This window comes from Brachyistius frenatus, unplaced genomic scaffold, assembly GCF_029030835.1.
Source record: "Brachyistius frenatus isolate BFR_SWC_R1_liver_20210118 unplaced genomic scaffold, ASM2903083v1 Contig_40, whole genome shotgun sequence".
Lineage (NCBI taxonomy): Eukaryota > Metazoa > Chordata > Actinopteri > Embiotocidae > Brachyistius > Brachyistius frenatus.
The window spans coordinates 1,928,113-1,956,089 of record NW_027210639.1 but is presented as its reverse complement, the minus strand read 5'-3'; the positions used below and the strand labels follow the sequence as shown (position 1 = coordinate 1,956,089).

General features: G+C 43.8%; 1 protein-coding gene across 1 annotated transcript in view; it reads left to right on the top strand.

Moving 5' to 3' along the window:
- Window positions 1–27,977, top strand: part of rims2a (regulating synaptic membrane exocytosis 2a) — a 141,430-nt gene that overhangs the window by 34,894 nt on the left and 78,559 nt on the right. Inside the window, 1 exon segment of the mRNA XM_069702107.1 lies at window positions 4,540–4,832. Within this exon segment, the coding sequence (XP_069558208.1) occupies window positions 4,540–4,832 (293 nt within the window).

Here is a 27,977-nt window from a genome sequence, read left to right as displayed (position 1 = left end):
TATATATATCTTCCTGCCGTTTGAAACGTGTGGGAGTGCGCTGTTTTTTTTTTTTTTAGCTTTCTATTTTTAACCGCAGGTTCAATGACTATGAAATGTGCAAACACAGGGAGAAATGGCCCTGCCCGAGGGCCACTGCCCCCAACCCCCCGCCTGCACTCAGCCGTGAAGAGTTAAGCCAAAGGGAAGTGTGTGTGTGTGTGTGTGTGTGTGTGTGTGTGTGTGTGTGTGTGTGTGTGTGTGTGTGTGTGTGTGTGTGAGTGTGTTTTTCTGTTTGGAGAGTCTTGAGCAGAATGGCTGCAATGAAAGTGAATATACCTCAGGCTGTTACAGCTGCTTGACCTGTGTGTGTGTGTGTGTGTGTGTGTGTGTGTGTGTGTGTGTGTGTGTGTGTGTGTGTGTGTGTGTGTGTGTGTGTGTGTGTGTGTGTGTGTGTGTGTGTGTGTGTGTGTGTGTATGTATGTCATCCCCAATCCATGCATCTGTTGTGGACACTGTCAGTGTGGTCTATAAGTGATTGGGGGTTATTACAGTTTCCTGTCAGTGTAGGTTGAGCTCACTGTGTCTCTGGACTGCTTCCTGAGATGGACCGTTAGCAGCCTTATGCTGTGTGATGTCTGCCAGCGTGACGAAGGGCAGAAAAAAAAATGTTTAATGAATGAACCAACGTGTTTCTGTTACTGTCACACATCTTGTACTGGGGTGCAGCACGAGTACATCTTTTTAGTTATTTCTACCATCTGAGAAATTTTGAGTTTGTGTAGTGACTCAAAAGAGCCTTATATAACGTTAAAACCCATTTCAAACTACACGTTGACTATATTTTGTAATCTTAAGTTTTGTTCTATGAAAAGAAACCTTTTAGCTGATATTATGTGTGCTTCGCCATCAGCAAATAAATCCTTGCCCATGTAGCCCTCTAAAAAAATGCACTGTCATCGATATTAAAAAAAAGACTGTTTTTATTTACCAGTTCATTTAATGTTTTGGATATATGAGAATTCAGCCCCACAATGTCTTTACTTCTTGCTCCTCCTGTCTAATACTCTTTGTAAACATCCATTTTCATTCTGACTTGGTTCCAAAGTGCAAATCAAATCCAAGTATTGATGTTTGAAGCTCCGTGTGCTCAACATTTGCCGGAGCCGCGTACGTTTTTGTTGGCCTGCGTTTTTGGAATGCTAATATGCGATTAGGTATTCACTGATGAGATAAAAGAGCTTGACATGTGCAGTCCAAGGGCTGAGAAGGCGGTTAATTATTATTGGCAGACTGGAGAGGTGCACAGCAACTGACTCTGTGTTAATTGCAGTTTGGAGGGGTAAATATGTAGGTCGTAGGCTGCAGCAGAGAGAAGGGCAGCTCTCAGTAATTAACCGCAGGTACAACATAATGTGTTTTAGAGATCAAACTCTCAAATGCATATTATATACATTATATACAGGGACATATAGATTATTGTAGAATATATAAGTATGCATAATGTTTTCAGATACCTAAACATTCCTCCCACTGAAAATGTCCATGTAGCATGCTAAGTTCAGTTAATAGTATTGTTTAAACAGTGGAACATATAACAGACTTCTTATTACTAATGAGGAGGATATTTTGCTGACAAAAAAAATTGAGAAAATCAGTGCAGTGAAAATCTTTTATTGGAAGCAGAGTTTTGAATTTAAAGTTTCTTGTATGTTGCTATTTTTTTGTTACTGCACACAAGTATGCAAAGCATCCTCTACCACATGTGCACCAATCATTTAAGTTTCACCCAGATTGATGTATTTAGGACCAGCTACCTTTGTTTTTGTTTGTTTTAGCAGCATTAACATGTTTGCTGCATTGCATAATTTGAGTAATTTTTGCCTTGAATTCGTAGTTTTTTTAGTAACTAGTACAGGACTGACGATAGATAGTCTCAACCAAACTTTGACAGTTGGTCCACATTGGATGAATTCGATGCAGCACCCTAATATATGTCGGGTTTCCTCTGTTTGAGGTTGGATACCTGCAGCCTCTGCTCATGTGTCTGCATTCGAGTGCTTTGTCAGCAGACATCTCATCTAAACATCCTGGAGGTTTAGATGAGACGCATAAGTCCAAAATCGTTTCTCAGTTCTGTGATAATTTTGAGACAAGCGCCGTATGTATGTACATGTGTGTGATGTCCAGGTGTGGGGAAGCGTTGGTTGGACGTGTGGTTGATTAGCAGGAATACTGGCCTAGGTGGCTCCCGGGTCTCAGCCGATGACTCATGGTTCACTGCAGAGCTCTCACCATGACCCCAGTTAAATGAGGCAGTCATGGCCTCACTGGCTGCACTCCTCCAGGACACATAAAGCACAATTTGTAGTCTCCCTGCTTCCATTGTGTGTCAGCACAGTTATAGACCATCTGTAAAATTAATAGCTGGTCATACATGTGTCAATATCACAGAGGCCAGAACACACAGCCTGTCTGTGAGTGTGGAGATTTTCTATTCTGCATCTGAAATGTATCTGAGCAAATTCCTTATAGTTGTATAAATTATATTTTTTCCGTTTCTAAAAGCAACAGAGGAACATGTTCCTGCTTGTTTCAGTGATAGTACATCAGAGAGGAAGATTTTCTGACTGAAGAGAGAACAGTGGATGACCACCTTTGTAATGCTCAGTGACATCTCTTCCAGGTCATGCAGTCTTTTCCTACCTACAGTCAACTGTCATTGCTTTGCAAAGCTTAGGTACTTTTTTGTTGTGTTACTGTAGTTAAAAACACAAAAGCAGTTCTCCTTTTTTACTTCTGTTGTGTTTTTGTGTATTAACCAGCACATAATCTCCTAATCTGACAGTAAATCACTCTTTATGGTTGAAACTTTTGAATTCTAATTGACTTCTCCTGCAAAGGGTTTTAGATCAAATTAGTGCTGATTCCACATGTCAAGTTTAACTTCCAACTCCCTCACACAGACGGTGATACACCCTTAGATATTGAAATCCTAACTACTGACTACCAGCGACACTCTTCTTGTTGCTGATATCTCACACTGTTAGTCTGACGATGTAACAAGCTGTCAGCTGAAAGTGAAAGTGTCACACAGAGGCTATAGCGGTGTCATGGCAGATTGGTGCACTGATTTTGTACAGGCGGCCTTCCCTGACCAACCAGTAAGTCACTACTTCAGTAACAGGGACATGATCTCTCATTGACCCCCCACCCATGAACACTGACACTGACTTTTTTCCTCTACTCCACCCAGGCTCCCCAAAACATATCTTTTTTTTGTATTTATGTTTTAGTGTAAAGACTTTGCGTGGCATCAGGTGGCCGACCCCTTTAATGTTGGTTTTCTATCACAGAGTTTAACACTCTGCATCTCCCCGTGCTTCACGTCCAGCCAGCCCTTGAGATCAGGAGTAGTGGTTAATGGCTCTGGCTACAAATGCAGCTCCTGAACCTGTGCTGCCAGTAACTATACAGACCAACACAGTTTAAGAGAGTTCAGTCAATCCAGAAATAACACATTGGTCAATTCAAGGCACGCTCATACTAATAACAGTAATGCACTGACTCAGCATTGGGCCTGTGTAACGAGAAGTGTGTGTGTGTGTGTATGTGAAGCAGGCCCGAGTGAGATTCAGATTAAACTGTTCCAGGTACCAGTGCAGTTATTGCAAATAAAATCACATGAGTTTTCTCCACAAACATGACCAGAGACAGAAGGCGGAGCTTTAACATGTAGTGAGTGTGCGTGTACATGTGTGTAATGTGATCAGGGCTCCTGTCTGCTCCTGGATTTATGAGGCTAATGTGGTGCTGGGACTCCACTGTGGAGCAGATGAAGGCACAGCGTAGGCAAGCAGCGAGAACAGCATACAGGGAATGTTGCTACTCCTTTACATTTATGGGAACAAATAGGTATTAACCTTCATTTGATTATCTCTATTTATTCTATATGTGTAACCTCTGCAGCCAGTAGAGTCTGTGCTGTTTCAGTTCGCTAAACAAAAACAAGTTTAATAGGCATACACTGCTTTATAACAAATAACAGAAATTAGCAGTGTAATGTTAGCACATTTTAATGGAACTAAAACATCACTAAAAGATGGACTCACAGGCTTATAATAATAATAATAATAATAATAATACTAATAATACTACTACTAATAATAATAGTAATAATAATAAAATAAACTGATGCAGAATCACTTTAGCTTTCAATGATATCAAAGGCTGCTGCATGTGTAAAGTATTTCATCCTTCACCTCATCAACATAAATTGTCATTAATGTTTAGGAATATTGTCGCTGTGGGGTGAGAACTCCAAACTCTGATTTAAAAGGCCTTTCAAAACATTTTTTTTAAATTCCTGGTTCCTAAAAGTTGACATTTTGAATGTTTAAAGATTTTCACCCAGTAACAGCAACATGCCTCACTGTTGTGTTACAGTTCAGATAAAACAAACACACACGTCACTCCATCACAACTCATCATAGGGAGCCTATAAGACAACCTGTGTCTGTCCATTTCAAACTGTTAACTCCCTCCTTCTCCTCCCGCCAGGTTATGTGGGTATGCAACCTGTGCCGAAAACAACAAGAAATCCTCACCAAATCGGGGGCGTGGTTCTACGGCTCGGGGCCCGGTCAGGTGCGGGGCGTGTTTGAGGGGGGGCCACAAGGGAAGAAGGCCAAACTGCAGGACCCGTCCCTGTACCCCTACCAGGGGGCCTCAGGGGACTTGACACCAGTGTCAGACAGAAGCAGACCTCACGGCGGGCTCCTCCCCAGACAGGCGTCCCTTGACAACGGTTCGGGGCTACGATACTCGGGGCCCGGTGACGCACCCATAGACAGGTCAGTAGTGTGTGTGCAGTGCTCCGTATGTGTTACACAGAGTTGTTTTGTTGTGTAAATTCAGGTTGATAATTTGATCACTACTTAGTGAAGGTGCCTGATGTATCTGCAGGGGGACTTTTAGCATTAGCACTGATCTGTGGCTGTTGTGTAGAAGAGTCATTCAAGTCTGGCACAAGAACAACGTCTCCTGGCACGCCAGTCGAGGGCCCAAATAAAATGGCTGCTACATGGAGCATATAAGGCCTATAAAGGAGACAGAGACACATATACTGTATCTGGCACTAACTCAGCAATTCTAGAGCAGTCATCCACCCACTCACAGTCTCCCTATCACGCACACGCACACACACACACACACACACACACACACACACACACACACACACACACACACACACACACACACACACACACACACACACACACACACACACACACACACACACACACACACACACATGAACCCAGATGGCTGCATGTCTGATTCAGCCAGGATGACGTCCTGGCAGGTGAAAGGAGTTTGCTATACTTTATATTATCTCAGAGACATCTTTGGAGACATAAATAACTCTGTTTTGTCAATTCTGGCACTGCACTTCTTGAAAATTACGTTTTTTTGGGGATGTTTTTGGAGTCAAAAAGCGAGAGCAGGCTAATTACAATGCAGCACATTGTGTTCCATTTGTCACATGCTCTAAGTGCCTCCTCTGAGTCCAGCGCTCTCAGATGCCGACGACACGGACACGCTGTCCTCGTGGATACTATATCCGGTTGCCTTTTTCCTTGATAGTGGTGTCAAATAAGGTAGTTACTTTGATGTCCACATGGGGGCTCCTTCCTCTTTCTTCTTCTGAAGGGAGGAAGAGCAGCTTACAGGATCTGTACACTCTCTAGAATTTACCTCAGCAGAGCCCTTTCAGAAAACCTCTCATGTCCTTGTTTGCTCCTTCTCAGATGTAACTCAACATTTGTTCAGTGCAAGGCTTTGTTCTCTGTAACCCTTCCATCGTCATGTCAAGCAGTCCACAGACAAACAGATGCCCTTGTCTCGGCCAAAGAGACCCGACTTCCCAGTGGGGTGTTGGGAAATGTGGACTGCATGTTGTGCAGTACAGTGGAGATCCAAATGAAGGGTGGCACTGAGTTAGACCATAATCACACATGTATGGACACTATGCACACACACACACACACACACACACACACACACACACACACACACACACACACACACACACACACACACACACACACACACACACACACACACACACACACACACACACACACACACACACACACACACACACACACACACACACACACACATTTAAAGAAGAGGTGCAGCAGGAAAAGGAGGTGGATCTAACCCTGTCGCGTATTCCTGTCGGTGTGCTTATCGTACATCTGGTCTGCCACTCAATGTACTTCTTAATACAGTCAGAGTCAACAAAAGAAGAAAAGATCTCGGAAAAACTTTTATGTTGAATTGGCTGGTATTTTTCTCTGAGTGGACATTTTGATGGATATATCCAAATTTCTTGTCAGTTTCATCTTCCTGTCCCTTAAGTCCATTAATTGAACATACTTTCCATGCCTTCACATTGTAATGAAGCTACTGTGCAACAGTAACAAATAAAAACACACACTCAGAGGCTTTGTTACAACTCCATCTATATTTATTTTCCTGCCCTGTCGTGCTCCAAGCCTTCAGTCACTTCCTGTTCCAGTCCACTCTGTATTAATTGATTGCATGGCTCGAGAGGTGGCGATGGTACCAGGGAGCAATTCTCGCTTTGGCATTGCTTACATTTGCAGTGACACAACAGGAAACTGGCTGTCTGAGGATTCACAGGATAGTGCTGATGATGGATAGCAGAGAGTCCATAAATAGAACTCCCACTGCATAAGCACCAGAACCCACTTTCATTAATCTTAAAGAATGTTTAAATTAACTCCTGGATCTGTTCTGCTGAAGAGAGGAGGGGAAAAGCTGACGGCCTATTTATAAGGAGAAATAACTTGGGAAGGCTTCTAATTTGTCTCGGTCTCCGAGGTGTCATTTGAATGAACACACAGATACGGCAGGACAGCTGCAGTGTTGGGTGAGGTTGAAGAAACAACAATGATTACACTGGGATTGGAACACACTCACTGGAGGAATTTATCCAGATTCTGCATTTTTTTTAGATACATTCGGCCGGGCAGTGGCAGCGGCAGCGCTCAGCATGCCAAATATGGTCGAAGAGGAAGAAGAACAGAGTCAGTTTGGACTGGCCCTTTAACATCCAGCCCACCCACAACAGCACAGAGTAGCTTTGTATAGTTCAATTCATCATTGCTGTAACCTCGTCAGTTCAGAAGTGTGTACCAAAAACAGGCCATTTTATCCATGTACTGTATTCCATCCGCTTTATACAACTCTGCAATGAATCAATAACATGGACAGATATTTGACTTTGACACTGATCGTTGAGGTTTTGTTTTAATTATTATTTAATGTACATTTCCTGACTTACAGCCTTACATTTAAGTCCAGTAAGCAACACAAGCAATCAGACACAGAAGAACATTTTAAAAATATCCTCAGTTTTACTAAACCACATATTTGGAAGTGATAACCCAAAGTCAGCCTTGTCCAATATAATCGTCCCTTTCACTATATCAGTTACAACGACATGTTACTCATTAAACAAATAGGTATTTTTCACAGCAGACACTTTGACATGTCAGAGCAGGAATAGCAATGAAGTCAATGATAAACTGAAGGTGCTCAGTGATGAGTTTCACTTGTTTCAGGCTCCTGGTTGTACAGGTTGGATCACTCTGTCTTATTTTCATAGCTTCATAGCATCGAGAAGAATGTTCTTTTAACTGTAAACAAATGATGTTGTGTATCATAGAGGTTTGTATCTTTCCATATGGGCTTCACCATTTTGTTTTGCCAGGAACTCAGTGAACCATTCTAATCCTTACATTATCACAGTCCTATCAGTCTACATATTACATGCAGCTGTCTTCCATCATGCTTAATACAAGGCCTGCTTTACTGTACAGAGTAGCTGCTGAATGGATACTTCATTGTGGTATTCTGTCTCTCAGAAGAGTCTGTTCACCTTCTTCCAGGATGTCTCTCATCATCCTCCCGCTCAGGAAATGCTCCTTTATGCTTGTATAGACTGTAGCAGGACTCATTTACACAATGTCTTTAGAAAGGATCATAATAGCTCCATGTTTAAGTGGTTCCACGGAGAGGTTTGATTAGCCTGTACAAATAAATGGAACCATATGAATGCAGCAGCTTTAAGGAAACGCTTCAGCCAGTCTGAATGAAATGAAATACATCAAATAAATAAATAAGTAACCTCTAGGGAAAACCCACACTTTTATGTGTGCCCTTTTCTCACAGACAGTCCTACTTTATTACTACACACGTAGAGCCGATGCTCAGAAGCCAGATATGGAGTATAAGAAGAAAAAAAAAACCTGACGACACCGTCGCCTCTCTGCCCTGTATTGTATTGGGGGTTATCTGCCGCTGTGCGCGTCCCAAAGTAGGCTGGAGAATGGAGAGATATGGCACAGAGTCCGCACGATTGCATATCCGCCTCAGTGTGTGTGTGTGTGTGTGTGTGTGTGTGTACGTGGGACTGCGTGTGTTTGTGCGACTGTGTACTCTTCATAGGCAACGGGATATATGAGCTGAATGTGAGGCAGCAGCTGATGCGCCGGTAAGGGATGCTGCCGCTGCTGCTGCTGCTGCTGCTGGCTGCCGTGTAGGATGCTTCTCCGCTTCTTCTCTCCTCCGGGCGCTCCTTCACCTCTTCCCGCACACCGAGAACACATTTTTGCCACAGCGCGAAGAAGAAAAGGCTTGTTACCAGCACCGGCACTACCTCGTTTTTCTCGCTCCCAGTCCGAAGCATTATGACCGCCGGATCCCAGCCGGAATGCGTTTCATTTAAGGACACTTTTTATCAGGAGCGGCAGCAGGAACATGGAACTTGATCGGCGTCTTTTCTGCAATTAATGCGCCCCGGGAGAAAAATAATAAGAAAACACTGAGGAGGTGTATGTGTGCAAGGGGGGGGGCGTCCGGAGAGAGCGCAGGCTTCGGGATGTATTGGTGGTGAAAGGAAAAAGGGTGATCACTTACTGAGGATAAAAGCAAACGGAGGGGGAAAATGCAGTTTGAGACATTGCGTCAGTTCTGTAGCTCGGTTTTATCACATTTCAACGGGGCTTTCTCGGCACCTCAGAACATCTTGCAGACGGAGCTGTTCGAGCAGGCGTTGAGCAACATCGGGTGAGTGATTCCTTTGTAAAGAAATGCCCAGATTTATGAGGAAGGGCTTCCCCGTTGGTATGGCAAACGAGTATTTGGGGAGGGGGTGGGGGGGTTGTTGCGTTTATCGATCGGCAGCCAGCCTGCGTAATAACAACCTCGAGTACTGTTGCTGCTGCAGATATTTCCTGGCTGGGTGATGGGGCCGATTAGCGATCGTTCGCGGTTTGCTATGTGCGCGTGCATCGCGATTGTCTGTCGGAGATGAAATGAAGCATGATGGTACACTGTGACCACATCGAGGTGTGCGTGTGCTGTGCGCGTAGCCCTGAATGTATGTGTGCGCGTGCGCGTACGCCCCAGCGCACCGCTGCTGCAGCATGTGTGCTGTAGTACTGTCGCTGCTGCTGCTGTCGTGCCTGAGAGGAGAGCGTGGGGTAGGGGGAGGGAGGGAGGAGGGGAAATGTACATCTTAAAGAGTCCAGAGCTGGAAATGAGTGCAAACACCACCCCCAACACACACACATTCACCCACCTACTATATACACTCAAACACAGGGCACTGTGGAGCAAGTCATAACAGGTATCAGTTACCTAATCATTTAGGACTAAACTGGAGAATTCCATTAACAATGCATATATATATATATGCATATATTGCGGCTGAATTATGAAATCTATACTTAGACTAATAGAGCAAACATATTTTCATTATTTAAAAAAGGAACTATGTGGTTGACACAGACCTTATGTATTTTCACTTTAGCGCCAAAAAGATACTTGAAAAGAGGTACTTGTGTAGCATGTGAAAAGAGAGAAAGAAGTTGGATCTCACTTAGATGCACTGGAGCACATTATGATTAGTCTGCTAAATGTTCTGTCCCCCCCCACAGAGAGGCTTCTGGTCATTTGGCCAAGCATAGCTGTTAGACACATTATACAGACTGCAGAAGTCCTTTAAACTTGCAAACAGACCCATGTTCCTCAGCCGCGGGACCGAGAAAACGCACGGGCCCTCTTCTCTGTCTCGCTATAGATGCAGGCCCCGTATCGCCATGCCATCCACTGTCTGTCTCTGGGGACTGCGAGTCTTTCCCTCTTGTCCCCCACCCTACCGTCAGAAATAATTTACAGCATTGCTGGGCTCTCTGCCACCTCACATTACATGGCCAGAACACTCAGGCACTGGAAGGGCGGAACAGGGGGCTCTGTGCCTGGAAACTGTGATCCAGCAATCATCACATCTGACTGATTAAATTGAACTTATTTTCCATCACGGGCGGGGTTTTTTTCTTCACAGCAAAATCCTTCAGAAGAAACCGTAGCCGAAAGCAAACCTATTATTTTTATGATAAATGATCATATTTGCAGTTGGTACGACAGTTTTCATTTTTTATTACCGTTGCAGGATGATGCAGCCAGTGTCACACTCTTTGTGCACTAATTTCTGGGTCTGTAGTATCACGTAGCTCGCTGCTACACAAGAACACAACTCTGCAAAGATGCAGCTGTTATCAGTAACTAGCCAGTTCGCCATCCGTTCGATCAGAGCTGTTTGTGTGCGAGTCTGTTTTTTCTCTTTCTCTGTTTCTTTCTTGCCCAGGCCGGGCTTTCTAATGGGCTGTATGCTTTTAGATCCTGCTCACATGTATTATGCATGTGTGCGTCAGCAGAGGTCCTGATGGGGTGTGGGGATCTGTTCTTAGAAGGCCTGAATGGTTTTGAATTGAGTGGTCACTACATTTAAGCTGCAACCATACTCGCCCCCCCCCCCTCCAGCTCTAATACACACACACACACACACACACACACACACACACACACACACACACACACACACACACACACACACACACACACACACACACACACACACACACACACACACACACACACACACACACACACACACACACACATACCTTCCCCCTATCATCCATCCGCTGCTGCAGCTCTTTGTGCTTGCTGAGACCTGAGTGTGTCTGTTGTCGGACTGCTGTATGAAGCATTAGAAGGGATGTTATTGAATTTGTGGTACACATCTTGTAGTCTTTTCCCAGATGAGCCTTTTGTAAAGTGTGTGATACAGTGTAAGTGGGATGTGAATGGCTGTATTTGATTTTCTGCATAGATGCAATGTATTGAAAGCATCAGCGTGTTTCAAACCCCAGCATATTAGATAAAAGCCATATGGCTGCACTTTAATGATTCCAAATGGGCCGCACAGTCTTGGGTGTGATTTTAGTGAGTCATACTCGCACTCACAGCTGTTTACTTCATCCCACGTTCTCATATATTGTCCTTCTGCAGTGACGGCGCATATGCAGCTGTGCACTTCTGCATTTTAGAGCTTATACATTCTGTACATTCGCAGGAAAACCAACTTCTTTTCCACCACTGTCAGTTCTACACTGAAGGTTCCTCTGAAGTGGAAAAGGGGGAGAAAGCCAGGGGGGCTTACTCGCCGCTCCCACACTCACCCTCTTCTCCTCACTTGTCCCCTCCAACGATAGGGTTGCCATAGTGACAAGGTGTAATGTTTGATAAATATACATGACGACGTGCTCTCCCTGTCTGTTAATCTCAATGTCAGCAGGACGCGATTCAAAATACAGAGAAAGCGATAAAACAAGGAACGCTCTTTCTAACAAAGCAACATACAGTGGGATGAAAAGAGGTGAAGCAGGACACCTTTAAACGGTTGTGTTGCAGATTTTTATCTCAAAATGCTACTCTGAAGTGTCCGGAGACACAATATGCTGCAGTGTTTTTTCTTAACGTATCACAGAGTTAATGCACAAATATACTGAAAATGAGTCATGCAGAGTTGAATTTGAAACTCTGTCACCCCTTGAGTAACTTTGTGGTTTTACATCAGCTGTCACAAACAGCGGAAATATGAATACATAACAGAGAAAAAAAAAATTCCTGTAATGACATTCAATCAGCATGATTCAAATGGACTTATTTTCCATCCTGAATCTTTTCCTGCTCAATCAGGACCCACATTTGATTTGCCTTTTAGCATTGCATCTGTGGCAGCTAATTTGTCTGCAGCAGTCCTACTGTGCTAGTTAAGCAGCAGGTGCTTGTCAAGTGCCGCATGTATCCTTTCATTATTTGCTGGGAGAGCAGTATTACATAACAGACGTGTAACGTATTAGGACGTTTTCCTAATAAACTACTGTTAAAATGCAGCTAACCTTTGGGAATAGCAGTATTGTAGATGTTATCTTTTCTTCTTGTAATCACATCAGTGATGGAGGTGGTTGTCAGGATTATTAAAGAGCTTTACTACCTTCACTTGCAGTGACAGCTGATGCTGCACACATTACTAGACATCTCTGGGCAGCATCTGGACACGTCTGGGCATTTGTTTCCTTATGAAGGAGCCGGGCACTTCAAAGGGAGGTCTGCTGTTTTACTGTAGGTTATAAAAATAAACTAATAGAGAGAGACAGAAAGAATTAAACAGAATTTACTTCTACTGTTTACATTACACCATGAAATTAATTTTGAAATCACACACTGACATGATTATTCCACATCTGAAGGCTTTAAGTGTCTTCATTAAGCTCTCGCATCCAGCCTTTCATGCATGTGGCATTTAACACACACTGATTTCTACCTTTGTAGTGTGTCAGCCTGCCTTGATAAAATAAGTAGTGTGGATGTGAGTCGTAGAGTTCAGTGGAGAGACAAAGCAGTGGACGAAAAACAGCAAGGAGAAGACAGAAAGTACCAGGAGCAGGCAGGAACACCCAGGCATCAGTCACCATGGTGACAGAGCTGTAGACAAGGCAGACATAGCAGGCTGCAGCTTGCGGGATTCTGAACCCCTGGAGCCCCAGATTCATGTTGATGTGACAGAACTGGGGGAAAGGAAAGGAGGGAAGAAGAGTAAAGGGGTAGAAGGAAGGAGAGAGGTGAGGAGGAGGAAGAGGAGGAGGAGACATAGATCCAGAGCATTCCCTCCCTTCGCCATCACCTTGATCCAGGGTAGTCAGTTGTGTTTTCTAGCAATTCCCTGCTCTACATTCCCACAGTTACACATTAAAGCCTCGTGGAAGCAAAAATCAAGCTGACTGAGCTGCTCCTCTGCAGCCACTGGGGGTTACGTTCATGCCTGGCTGTAGGAATCTTCAGCAGTAGCTGTTGAGGAAGAGGAGAACATTATCCTCTCTTTGTCTCTGCCCACATTTCCCCAGCGAGCCTCAAGGCTACCATCACCTCTGTTTTTATCTCTTCGAGTACTATAAAGTAGTGTCTTGAGGGTTTAGGTGTGGGAGTCAGACTGAGACGCAGACTGTATCCTGTGTGGTGCTTCTGTAACATCCCGTCACACCTCGCCCACGCTCAGCCCACCCTCGGCCCACCCTGAGCCCCACGGTGTCGTACCCGGGTGTTGGCGGCACTCAGCAGCTGTAATTAAGCCAGCCCTTTATTGGTTTTGTCCTCGCCAAGGGAGATGTGCGGAGGAAGAAGGGAGGCCCTGGTTTATTGCCTGGGCGTCTAGGAGAGGGGTTATTATGATTGCACGCCAGAGAGAGAAAGAAAAGAAATGGATGGAGAGGCAGAGAAAGTGGAGAGCGCTGGAATGATGGAGAGAGACAGCGGCGGAGGCAGAATCGATATGCTTGACTCCTTTCTGCTCTCACCAAATCATATCTCAGCATCAGAGCGAGAGTGACTGAGGAGGAGAGCAACAGAGAGAGAGCTGGTGGCTCAGGCTGCCACTGCTGCTGATGCTGCTGCCCAGAGAGGGAGGTGAGACTGCCTTTGCTGAGGTTTGGTTACAGGTTGCCACTGCACGGTCCCACAGCATGAGGTACACGTGATGTCACCCACAGTAAGGTTGGTCCGGCCAGGCGGTTCTCAGCAGTGAAACAGGATGAGGAAGGTACAGAAAGGGGACGAAGATCCACAAAGAAAGGACAGTGCTTTTGAAGAGAAACGGCGGCTTGTGCAGAGCGCTGACATCTGGACTCTTTTCATGCTCACGGAGCGAGACTGATTCCCTCAAAGGCTGAATGTGTGCATGCATTTGTGTGTGTGCGTGACCCTCAACCTTAACATGTCAGTTATGGTTGAGTTACAGTCGCCATACTGTCCTCCCAGTAAAACTACATTTCAGTTGCTTTATTAGAGGACACTTCCAGGGCCGCCTCAGGTCCTTAACTCCTTCTCTTTCCACTAACCGATGGACTGAAGAGGACGTTGCTGAGTGGCGTGAATGTGAGACTCGGCTCGTCTGTCTGTGTGTGTGTGTGTGTGTGTGTGTGTGTGTGTGTGTGTGTGTGTGTGTGTGTGTGTGTGTGTGTGTGTGTGTGTGTGCGTGTGCATGTGTGTGTGTGTGTGTGTGTGTGTGTGCGCGTGTGTGCGTGTGCGTGCATGTGCATGGTTGTCCTTGTGCTTCTTTGTGAGAGTCCATGTGGCTGCACTTGTACGCTCATGTGTTTGAAGCCGGGTCCCTAGGAGGTATTTTTTCCCTTAAAAAAGCCTCTTTTGCTGAGCTTCCAAACAGATGCCTGATGTCATCTTGTTTTTAAATAGCCACAAGAGAGAAGAGAAACTGCACACACCACATGGATAGTGCTTTGCTTTCAACCATATGCCTTGATGTGTGATGCTATTTGTCAATGTCAGTAACCATTTAACAGTTTATAGAAGGCTTTAATTTGAACGCCTCGGCTGGCGTAGTTTACCGACAGCGTATGGTGTCAGTGGTGTGCGTACGTTTTTTTCACAAATCCTCCTGCGGCCTTGATGGTCAGCGGAGTTGTTAATTGAAAGCTAAGGCTATCTTCTGCTAAAGGTACTACACAGCATCATCATTCTTGTTTTACATTTGATTTATTGATTAAAGAGGCTTGTAAGGTCACAGCGTCGGAAGGTCAGGAGGTGGACTTCCTTAGCTAAATCCCTGTAAGTCAGTGCAGTGGAGTCCATATGACACAACTGAAAAAACATTTCAAACTCTACTGTTTAAGTAATGACTTTGTATATGAAATCTATTTTAAACCCTTCATTTGCCGAAGGCTTTACGGGTCTGTATGTCCGGGTATTATGTTCCACGAATTGGGTTCAGTATTTAGTGAGTTTCCTCTTACTATTTCCACTCCACACACCCAATGCACGATTGACCTGTTAACATATGCACATGCATTGTTTCATGAATGGGAAATAAAACTGCTTTACACGTAATCCTGTTGCTTTGCCCCAAATCCAAATCTTTTTCACGCTCCAATTTATTCAATTACCAAAAATACACTTGAAGAAGCCGTGTGATAAAGCAATAATGGAAAAGCTTAATCTAAACATCTGCGTCTATCCAGTCCATTGCTATCATCATCCGTCTCATCCCCAGCCCGTGCTCAAATCCTCTTTTGCAACACTGATGGTATTTCACGAGCTCAATGAGATTAATTATTTCCATATTTTGCAAACACTGCACCGTGTGTGCCGCTCCCCCATCTCCCCGCACGTGTACAATTAGCTCAGTGCATTTGTGTTGCAAATGAGCCGGCCCTGGTGGTGCTCGACGGCCTCCCCGGGCTTCTCCTGCCACGCAGCGGAGAGGAGAACCCAGCCGAGGAGTGATCAAACGCTTCCTTCTCTGGCAGGCAGATGCTGAGTAAACACAGAGAAGAAACAGCTCCAGTAACTGTCTCTTCCCACTTCCACTTCTCGCCTTCATTATTTTTGGAGTCTGCTGGCTGGCATTAATGAAACCCCATGTAATATTCATTTAATTCCCAGTGTTTATTAGTTCATTAGGTTTTAGGATCGTAGTTGATCTGATCTCCAGGGGTGGCTACGACGAGGAAAGGAGCTGACTTTGAAGATTCTTCTCTTTTTCACCAGCCGGGCTTCCTTCCATTTCTTTAAATGTCTCTCTTGATCCTGAACCATTCACAATCGTCTGCTTGCTCACTGAGCTGTTTAGCATTCCTCTTCCCTCGCCTGCATCACCACACTTCTGCTCTTATTTATACAACTATAACTTAAGTAGAAGGTTGAGTCAGGATTTTGGTGCAGCTGTCCATCAAAATGTAAACCAAGGACAATGACCCCATCTGTTTGAAATATGTTGCAACATGATACAGATAAGTAGAAAGATACTTCTTATAGAGCATCTAAATCCATGAATCTCAGGGCAAACAGGTGGCTAAATGTGATGTGGCTGATTAAAAAGAGGATAACATCAGTTTGGGTTCGTCAGCTCTTTACATCCCTGGTTGAATTGAACTGTCATAGATTAAACATTTTCTCAGACCACGGCCCCTCCGGCCAGTTCAGCTCTCTGCTTCACGCCGCGTGTTACAGATGCTGTCCTATGCAATTACAATTAACCCGCGCAGGCCTGTGGTCTGGGGCTCGCTCGGCAAAGGTCTGACCGTGGGTTCATCGATTGAGACGTTGGCCTGTCAATGCCATCGAGTGCAGCAGAAAAGGTCTTTCTGCTGAGCACACAGCAAGCGGCTTTTTCATCAGACCAGGAGGAAACTTCTTCACAAAGCTTTCATTTCCTTGTGTTGAAAACCCTGCTAGGTAGTGCTGCCGTTGTGTTGGAAAAAGTAAGCTGTATTTTTGCACCTGAGTTGCTTCTGTATCGTCACTTTTCAATTCTGGCTTCTTTGACAGCACCGTCATTACTTAGCTGCATTTTCCAACCTGAAAGTTATTGAACTTCTACTTTCTGCATCTGTCTTTTATTATTAGAATGATTAAATTATTTGTGGGGATGAAGCAGCACTTTTACTAATGAAATAAGTATCTAAAAGGGTCATTCAAAAACAGAAAAAATATTTTTTGTGATACCTTGCAAAGTGCTAAAAGTATTTAGTTTCAATTAAGTAACTAGAGGCTCTTATAATTTTGGAGACAAGCATCTTCCTCATCTGTATCCTCATTGGCTTTCAAAAACCCTTCAACCCTTGAATTTCGCTGAGCGGCACAATGTTTCTTTGATCCCAATGTGTGAGTGTGTATGTGTGCGGTGACATCTCCCAGACAGGAAGAGTGTTTCAGAAAGGAGGTCGGGAGGCACCTTCTTCCCATTATGCACAGCTTCCTGTCTGCCTCCAGGCAAGCCTTCGAGCAGCCAAAGTGTTTGAGTTCAACTTAAGAGAGACTTGGGGGGGAAAGAGGAATGAAACTGGAATGGAGAAGATGGGTGGGAACGGCAGTTTATTAATTTGAAAAATGCACTGAAATGAGTCACATTTTCACTTATGACTGAGGGGGAAATGTTTCAGTGTGCTTTGCAAACTGGTCCCAGAACAGGAAGGAGAAAATTAGATCATTTAATGTGGTTGGTCTGATGGAACCTACCGTACATGCCTCCCATTATGTTGCTTTTCTCCGTTCGCTCAAGTTTGTATGTCCAATTTGACACTTTGTAGGACTGCGCCGGTGAGGTTGTCTGGAACAAACTTCAACTTCAGTTCTGTCTTTTGTCACTGTCACTATGTTACTTTCCCCGGCTCCGACGATAAGTCTCTGTGTGCTGCTGTCCCTTACCTTGCAGTCAGTACATACTGAACGAGAGTGTGTTAAGCTGGGCAATCAGTAATACTGTAAGTAGCTCCTATCTGTATTTGATTATGCATTGGGGTAACATAGTTGCAGTGCCGTCTCTTCCCTATGGGTGTAATTGGAGAGTGCTTATTCTTCCTTTCCCAGGCAATATCTGTGCTTCCCATTTAGGCCTCGGTTTGTGTCCATCCAAGTTTCTACGAAGTAAAAGAACACATATACGTGAGTGATCGAGTCGACTTCCTGGTACTGAAACAGTTTTATAAAGATATGTTGAAAATTGCCCCTCGGCACGCCCACAGCTTTTACTACTACAGTAATCTGTTATATTATTATTATTAATTTATAAATGATGTGTTAAAAATAGCTGCAGTGATGGGAAACGTGTCGTGTTCACAATTGCCAGAGAGGCATTATGCAGTGTGTACCGCTGTGGAACAAAGAACATTTAAATGGAAGTGCTGCAGTTAAGTGGCTCCCTCATGTTTTTCTTGTGTTTTCTCTTCATTGTGTAATTGAAGTACTTAAAATACAGTACATCATCTGAGCCACAGAGCATGACCACTCATAGAAAACTTAAGCTTGTCACCTTCCATCTATATTAGTTTTTATGGTTTACAGTGTACAAATCACACATTTAAACTACTCACTTCTACTGGATTTCCACTTTGATACAGACCATCAGATATTTAACGTAACCTGGCAACAGCATTGCAAAATTGTCCAGCTTTTAACTCTCCGAAGCGCTCAGGGCATAATGTGTCCACATTCACAAACTAGAGCAACTCGCTTTCATTCAGATTCAATGGAAGTGGCAGTCATGGCTGGTTAACGCTGGGTGCTGAGGCTCAGCCCACTTTCACTCGTCTGGAGAAGAAATACTCAAACATGTTAACCATAAATTAATTGCATATTGAAAACTAGTTATGAAAAAAAAAACATTTTGGTTGTTAGATGTGTCAACATTTGTTAAAAAGTGACATATTACCATTGAACAGGATGACTGGCATACTCAACCTTCATCGTCATGGTAACAAAACTAAACGTGGTAAATGTGGCACAGTCGCAGTTTGATTAAGTTTCAGCTTAGTACTTGGTTAGTTTTAGAGAAGATCAACATAAGTTGACATAAGTACGTAACTTGAAATAAACCAAGGCTGATATTTATTTTCACACAAGACCCAAACGGATCATGAACAGCAGTCTCCCGGGTGAAAGTCCTGTCTTTGATTCATCCAATGACCCTGAACTTACCTTCTAGTGAGCACTTTTTATACTACCTCACCTGACCAGTGGTGCTTCAGAACATGCTGTTGGTAATACGTGCCTATAACATCTATCAAATGGCTTTTAGACTTGGATTTGTTTTTCCTGCATTACAGACAATGCAAGTTTGATAAATGTAAGATGTCTGAATAAGTAATGAATGAGCTGACATTCTGATTGGTTGCTGATTGTTATCCCGGCCCCGTTTGTGAATGCCTGCGTGCGGGACAGTTGTTAACTAAGGTTCTCCTGTCTTTATACGTGACAGTTGTTTGATTTTGAAGGAGCACAGCCTCCTTGTCTGAGAAGATAAATTCTGTGAGCATGACACAGATTAGGTGGAATTTAAGAACGTCAAATGGGTCCAGGGGTTTTGTGCAGAAATATTAGAATAGCTTCAGTAATACGAGCTGACAGGCTCATTTCGTGCCTCCATTTGTTGGCACAGGGCAGAACGCTGCGGGAACAGGCATGGCAAGGTGTTGTGGGGGACAATGGAGGCCCTGCCTTGAACCCAACTTGAAGAGCTATTTAGCCTGGACCCCATCACTATTTGTCAGCAGTGATTGGACAATAACCGAAGAAACATTGCTCACCTGTGAACAGACCTCATACTCCCTCTTCCCACTGACTGGATCAAGCCTCCTGCAACTTGTCGTTGTCAGACTCCAGTGCACACACACCTCTGCACTGCATAGTCCTGTTGTGTATTTGGTCCAGGGACGACTAGGCTGTCTGCGGTGTCGTTCAGTGCTGCTGCAGTCTTATCTGTCCAGTATAATGGACTTAGAGGGGTTTGGGAGGGGGGGGGTGGCATACATATGTGGGAGGCAATGGAGGGACAGACGTGAGGAGTCCAGACCAGCCTGGACCGCTGCCGCTTTCCCAAGAGGGTCATCGGTCCATCCGGCCCCAGAGATGTTATTTTGGGCAGCGAGGATTATTAAAGCATCCTCTGACTCACCCCTCAGCTTTTTTCATTACCTCCTCACTTTCTGTGCAGCCAGACAGCCGCGCAGCGTCACTGCCTTTGATTACAAATGCAGCTTGCTCACTGGGATGAAAAATGCATACTTAGCAGAACCAAGAAGAAATGCATGTGGGGAGTGTGTGTGTGTGTGTGTGTGCGTGCAATTACTTGTGTGTTAGAGAGAGAACAAGATGGGGAGACCGTGACTCCAAAGACATTTTATTTGTTTTCCATTGCAGAAATACAACCGAGTGTCTGGTTACAATAGAATCTGCCGGGTTATAAAATACCCTGACAAATCTCAATATGTCCTCTGCACAGAGCACTTTGTGAAAATGAACAATGACTGACGAGCACTGAGCAGTCAACATGCGACAGCACAGCAGCAGGCGGGAAGGCAGGGTCTCCATGGATATGCCTTTATGTTTTGCTGAAAAGCCTTTGTAACGTCTTTGTGTGGTGGGTGTTAGTGTCAAACTCCATTGTTTTCACATTATAAGGTGCCTTATTTGACCTGCGTATGGTCGGCAGGATGATGCATCAGTTCTACTTTGGAATCCATTATAAAAATGAGATAAATTCTAACCTCCGGTATTTTAACTTCTTCCCTTCCCACAGTGATGCAGCGTCTCCAGGGTGTGTTAACATCAGAGTGTATATTGGGTGGGCAAACCCGGTATCACTGCAAAGTGTGACCATAGCCACATCCTTCGTTGCGTGACATTTACATGCGTGTAAGTTTCACGCTTATAATACGTGCAACTTTCATGCCCACACACCCCGTCACATGGCTATCTCACATTTTGCTGTAGTGGATGAGCGTGTCTATTTCACGCTTTGCTGTGATACAGGGTTCGGTGGGCGTAGTGTCCTCCGGGTTTCTGTCAGATTGAACTTTGAACACTTATTCACACAATTATAAGGACTTGCATACGGTGCTGCATCAGGGTAAACTCCACAGTGTACGTGTAAACACAAAAGCAAGACAAAATAGGAGGAACATTTTACTTGTGAGCTATGATACATAGGGGTAAGCAAGTATACTATAGTTAATGGATGAAGCATATTCCTAATGATTTTAGAGTGGTATCTGAATCTAGGTGGAAAATCACTCTATGTAAAGCAGAATTTAGTGGACATTCCATATGCACTGTGACATATCAAAGTTATAAATGTGTCTTGTCATGTATTGTTTGCCTTTTTGAAAACATCAACTGAAAGATTACTTACTGATAGGCCTTTCCCAGCAAACATGTACAGTAGGAGTAACATTGGTACTCTCTTATTCAAGTGTCCCAGTTAGCCATAAGAGTGTGACAATGAGCAGGCATTCACAATACCAGGACGAGGGGCGCCGTACTGAAGGGGAAGAGGGACTGACTATCCAGGGCCTCCTCCAAAAACCTGCAGCAAAAAATTGAAGCTGGCTGAATAAATTTGTTGAGAGAATGAACTTTGTTTCAAAAGCACATTTCGTATAGAGCGTATCAGTCTGGCATCAAATAGTCCATGCAGAATGCAGCATGTATATGTGCGCAGTGTTATATTTTCGGGGTTGTGGTGGTGGGACGTTGGGGCCCAAAATCCCTCGCAGCACCTCTGACCAGGACCCCAAAACAGACACACTTTTATGTTTCCTACTGTGCTGCAACAACACAACATGTCTTCAGTTAAAAATATCCATAAACCCCAAAGAAGTGAAGCTGCCATTTACTTCGAGTTAACAGCCAAGTTTGTGTTTCCCAGATGTTGTCACCCAGGCGGTTTCCTCAGAGTGAGTGAAAAGGATGACGATGTCTTTCATGTGGTGATGTAGCAGTATGGTCTGGTCACAGATGAACGCCAATCGCATGTACCTTCTCGTAGGTTTAAATAGTTGGCAAAAATGTTAATTACCCACCAGTGCCGTAGTGTTGATTACTCTCAGGCTCTCCAGAGGACACCCCACCCCACCCTGCAACACTTCTCTGTATTAAACTGTAACTTTGTTCAATGCAAGCTGGATTCAATGAGCATAATTACAGACAGTCCTCATGTACTGCTCCAGATTTACCCCAGCAAACTATCTGGCTGGTTCTCTGCCCCACATAGGTGATTGCTTTGTTAAATTCCAAATGTGAGGTGCATTTTTTTTTTTTTTTTTAACACTTGCTGATCTTGGCTGTGTGATAAAAAAAAATGCACACATGCTCTGCTCCTCTAACCTCTCTCTGTAGGGAAGGGAGAAGCAAGCAGCGCTGTAACAGTCCTGACTTGTAGCTAATCTTAATGGCATATTCTGCTGGGGCTTGGCCTACATAGAGAGCTAGCTGTGCCTCTTCTTAAAAAGGAGACCTAACAGGCAGTGCAGTGCACAAGATATATTAACCGTACAGCGTATAAACATAGCATGAACACACAAGGCAGCGCTCGGTCTGCATGCCGTCAGGACGACGGAGTGTGTGTTGTTGGAGCCAATTAGTGGAAACACTCACCGATACGCAGACACTGTCAGCTGAACTGATAGATGTGACGCTGCTCAACTTCTCCGTCCGCTTACTTCACACAGAAGTTTCCACAGAGCAGGGAGACAAAGTGAGGGGGTGGCTGCCATCTGCTACTGTGACTGAAACTGTGCTATCAGGCATCAGGCTGTGTGCATGTGTGCAGGGCTTATGATATATTTACTTTTCTTAAATCTTAAAATCTGGTAATCTGTCAGTTTACTTTAAAAGCTACGTCCAGATTTTTAGATTTATATGAAACAAAAACTCTAAATTTAATAATATAAGTTTTTCCAAAAATAAATTCAGTGATATTGTTAAAATCCTTAAAATGACACCTACTCCTTTTCCCTTATTAAAAATTCCAGAATGTGAGTTTGCAAATATTAATAAGTTTAACTACTCCACAAAAGATGTCTGATACTTCACTATAAATTTTCACACTACTTATATTAGTTGAATATTTGACCAGGATTGACTTTCAAACTATTTGTGATGTCACAAATCATCCTCGTTGGCCCACCCCTTAAAAATTGATTTTCATTGAGAAACTTCCCCCCTTCAGCAGATGGTATATTTACACATATAGAACGATTTATGAGCAGAAACTCTGCACATACATCATTCAATTATTGAAACAAGAGCATAACAACATTTTTAAATGGAGGGGAACTTTAATAATCAGGAAACAGGTTATGAAATTTGATCGAGTTAGTCAGATTACAAATCTGATCGCAATCAATCTTTGCTTTTATGGACACTGAACAACAGTCAATATAGTTTTCAACATATATCTGTAAACCAACATGCACATGGATGGACTATAATTATCTTCATGGGCTGTCAGTCACTCTGCTCCCTCACACATACTAACCCATACTATTCTCTCACAGACAAAATCGTTCAGTAGTTTCACTGGTCAGGAATCAGACAAACATTTGGAAATCACTGGAGCCACCTCAAACGCATGCAACATGTTAAATAACAGGAGGTAGGCAGGAGTGAAGGTAGGCATCTTAAAGAGTCAAATGCGTTTAGACCTTTTCAACATCTGGCAAGAAAGTTGCATTTTCTTTGGGCTTTATTTTCAATCACACAGCTATCAGATTAGTCTCAGATGAATGAGGTGTGAAATGATACCTGTAGAATTTTAATATAAAAAAATCACTATAATTTTACTTAAGATAATGATCTACAATGACCTTATTGTACAACGTAATTGTCCATATTATAATTACTACAAGACTAGAAAACACAGCAAGCACCATTGGCTCATAGCTGTAAGACTCTACAGCGCTTATTACATATTAGGACAAGAGAGTAAATTTGCTGTCAAAGGTCTTGAATAGTTATACTGCCATGTGTACAGCAGTTCCTAATGCAGTCCTCAAGCACCTTTTCTCCTACAATTTACCGGTCCAGCTTTGCACTTGATCCATGTCATCAATGACGAGCGTCTGAAGGACTCGCAGCAGATGTACCTGGACAGAGATATCATAGCGTGTGAGCGCTTAAGTAGATCTGATGTGCAGCAGTGACACTACAGAACAAAATCTTCACAGGACAGGGTATAGTTGAGGACTGAAGTGGGAGCACCGGGGGAGATTTTATTCCAACACAGAACTAGAGCTGTTTGGCTTCTTCCACTATTTTAAAATAGAATAAAACTATTTTAAACCCAGCAGATAAATATGAAAAGACCCCTCAGTTGTTATTGTATATTATCTTTAAAAACCGAGTGATATGGAGAGGAAATGTCCTGTAGAGCATGTTAAATACTCTGTTATTAAGACAAAGTCAGACATCGAGGAAACTCCTTTATGAAGGAGTACATGTAGCAGTTTGACAAACTAGCAGTGCCATTCAGAGTCCTTCTCAGGCTCATCAATGTGATCACTGATGGTCTGATGTCATCCTCGACTCCCAGACTGTTAGTCAGACACACACTCCACTCAAAGCCACTGTGAGCCCCGCAGCCCGCCCTCCTCCCTGATTCTCTGTTGATAAAACACCCCTCCACTGGTACTTCACCCCCCCCTCCCCCACACCTCTTCAACCTGTCCTGGGAAACACTGTGTCAACAACCCATCTCCCACCTGCCCTCCCTCATTCCACACTCCTGTCAGTCACCTGTCACCACCGCCGTCACCAACAGCACATAGTAGCACATTGTCAGTCCGGCTCAAAGCCCACCTCCTGGGAGGGGAGAGGGGAAGAGGGACCAACAAAGCGGGAGGGGAAGTGATTGGAGAAATACGGGCGACAGATGTGAAAAGTGTTGTGTCAGAAGAGTGAAGAGAAAGAGGCAGGAAGAGTGACTTCAACAACACTCAGATCCAGTCGGTCACAATACACCCACACACACACACACACACACACACACACACACACACACACACACACACACACACACACACACACACACACACACACACACACACACACACACACACACACACACACACACACACACACACACACACACACACACACACACACACACACATGTCTTAGAAATCTCTCTTTTTTTGCTCCCCCTCTGTATTTCTATATCTCTCTCTTTCCCTCTGTATATAATTTGATGCTTGAAAATCCACCCTGTAGATAAAAAAAAATAAAAAAAATACATAAACCATGTAATTTGTTCAGTTTAAGGATCATAAGATCCCAGGATAAATGAGATTAGGTGAGACCTCCTCATCTGTTTGTGACTGGTGATAGATGTCAGCCAGTAATCAACCAAGGAATGTAATCCTTTCCTAGGCAGAGGACTGAGCGGCCGGCGGGTTGGAGGCGGTCGCTGCTCGACCTCCAGCCAGCCGTCCACATCACATGATTATGGTGTTAAAGCCCAAAGTCGGCTCGCTTTCAGGCCCCCAGAAGCCTTTGCAGCAGGTCCGTAAGCCGTGCCATCTATCCACAACCAGCTGCGGGGCAGTTTGCTTTGGATGCAGCAGAGCGTCAGAAACAAAGCAGGTCGTACTGATGCGACGCTTCGACTTGGATTTTAGGAATATCAGGTGAACTGTGTGGTTGTCGCAGGATTATACGAGGAGGTTGGATTGTACAAGGTAATGAGGGGATTGGACTCTTTTACTCCGAGGGTCGTCCCAGATTCACAGCGGCCGGCTGATCAGTCCTGGAAGGAAGAGTGACGCTACATCTCTAAATGGGCCATTAGAGGCGTTTTTCCTCTTCTTGTCTCTTCTTATCTCTTCTTATCCGGTTGCTCTAAGTTGAAACGCGCACATTCAGCTTGTTTTTGCTCCGCTATTGCTTTCTTCCTGGTTATCTCTTTTCAATAGAAACCGGTCCAGGTGGTGTTGTCATTAGTGGGCTAGAATCCTTCTTAGAGGAGAGCTCTGCAACGCGGCGCCACTCATTTGTTCTCATTTGACTTCTCTCCATTATACGCAGAGTCGAGGTGGCACCATCCCCACGGGGGCAGCGTTGCATTTTCACCTTGATTGCTTTTGGCTTTCTTGTTGAACATGTTTCTCGAGCGGCAGCAGAAGTCGAGCAGCCCCAGCTGGTGTCACACACTCAGCCTGAAGAGCGCTGCTGCAAGACTGCATATGCTGCGGCGTGCAGATCGTCCGTAGCTCTCTGGAAGTAAAACCAGGATATATTTCAGTGCTGGAAGAGAGGGGATTGGAAAAACAACAAGGGCCCGGTCACAGGCTGTGAGCCAGCACGGGTACTAGGTAGTTTGGATCGGACTGGGCGGCTTTTGTGAACGGCTTGTGCACAGAATGTGTTTGCGTGGAGAAGCCAGGCAGAGATTTCAACTGAGCTCCAACCCAGGATTCGACAGCTACGCTCAGTAAGGCTGCTTATATCTCAGGATTTTCACTGTAATACGCAGTGAGGATGTATCACGTTAGAAAATGCAGTGTTTTAAATCCTTCATTTGATAGTCTTAAACTCTATTTAGTGACTATGAACATGTAAACTTTTAATTTTAAATGTAGAATGTAGTAAAATCTGTTTTCTTTATGTAAATGTAATTCATGGTTGATATAGTCCATGTTAGTAAATCACCACAGAACAGATTTAGCAGCATGCAGCTTGTGCATACAGTATATTGTGCATTTATGGAGTGCAATCAGTTTTTTTTTTTTTTTTTGCAGTAGCACTGTGCTGTTGCTGTCGTTGCCTTTGGGGCATAATTGTCAGAGCAGCATTGGAAAGCTGCTACGACAAAGCAGCAACTTGATCATTTTGGCTTTTACAGCATCACAGAGAGGTTAAAGCTCAAGCTAATATCAGTGAAGTGCTGATTGAGGGTGTTGTGGTGAGAGAGTGAGTAAGTGTGTGTCAGTGTGTAAGTGTTTAGGTGCCTACACAGGCAGCTGAGAGCATGAAACCAGCAACAACTGTGAAGGGTTCATCACTCACTGAAAGCTTCCTCATTGACTCTGAATTATTGATCTCTGGGCTTGTGGCATTGCTTTGGTTTTAAATGGAATATCAACATAACCTCGAGGCAAATAGATGTGGAGGTCCACATTGTCTAATTCACTGTGGAAATCATCAAGAATAAGACCCTTTTCTTATCTTATTTATAAGCTTTGCTAAAAAAAAACAACCCTTCTTGTATTTTTTTATCATGAATTAACTGTAAGAGGTGATGATGAGGAACAGAGAGGTCACAATTTAGCCTTCCATGATTAATTAAACTAGCTCATGATGCTTTTCATTGAGAGTGGCTTCTCTTTAAACTGTTCGACCAATCACAGGCAATTGTTTTAAACATACAATAATTATCTGCTGCTAAAGACACAGTAGCAAAAGCAACCTGCAGTTGTTGTATAATGTATTTTTGTCTACACTGTGTGGCACTATTATTGGTCTATTTGGAGTTATTTTGAATGTAATTCAATATGACGGTCGAGGCAGTTTGGAATTATTTTCAAGTGCATTAAAACTATGTTAGTTTTTTTTTTTACTCTGAATGGATGAATGAGATAAATAATCACGATTCCAGTATTGAGAAAATGATTGATTATCATTTCAGCCATTATTGTGCATTACAAGGACAGCATAAAGATCATTAGCTGTGTTTGTGTGTGCAGGGCTTTTGAGTTTATATGAAATGTTCCCTCTGTAGTTATTTAGTGTTGCAGATTTGATCATAAACCCACATCAAATGTTAATGATTCACGACTCAGGCTTCCTGCTTGATCTGAGTCCTTTCATCATACAGAGTATAGTGAAAGAGAGTGTCACACACACACACACACACACACACACACACACACACACACACACACACACACACACACACACACACACACACACACACACACACACACACACACACACACACACACACACACACACACACAAATTAACTGAGAGAGTGAAACAGTTGGACAGTCCAGTCCGTTTACAGCCTGCGAACTGGGCTCTGAGGATGTTGCTGATCCGATCCCGTCAGTAGGTCAGAGCAACATGATGAAGGAGAGTGGGACACGCCCGCCTCTCTTTACACCACAACGTAGCAGGGAATTTCACCAATTGTTTATTGTTTTTTTTAATGTTGTGTGGCGGAAAATAACATCATATAAAGGTTTTACCGTGGCGAGCATGTCGGGTCA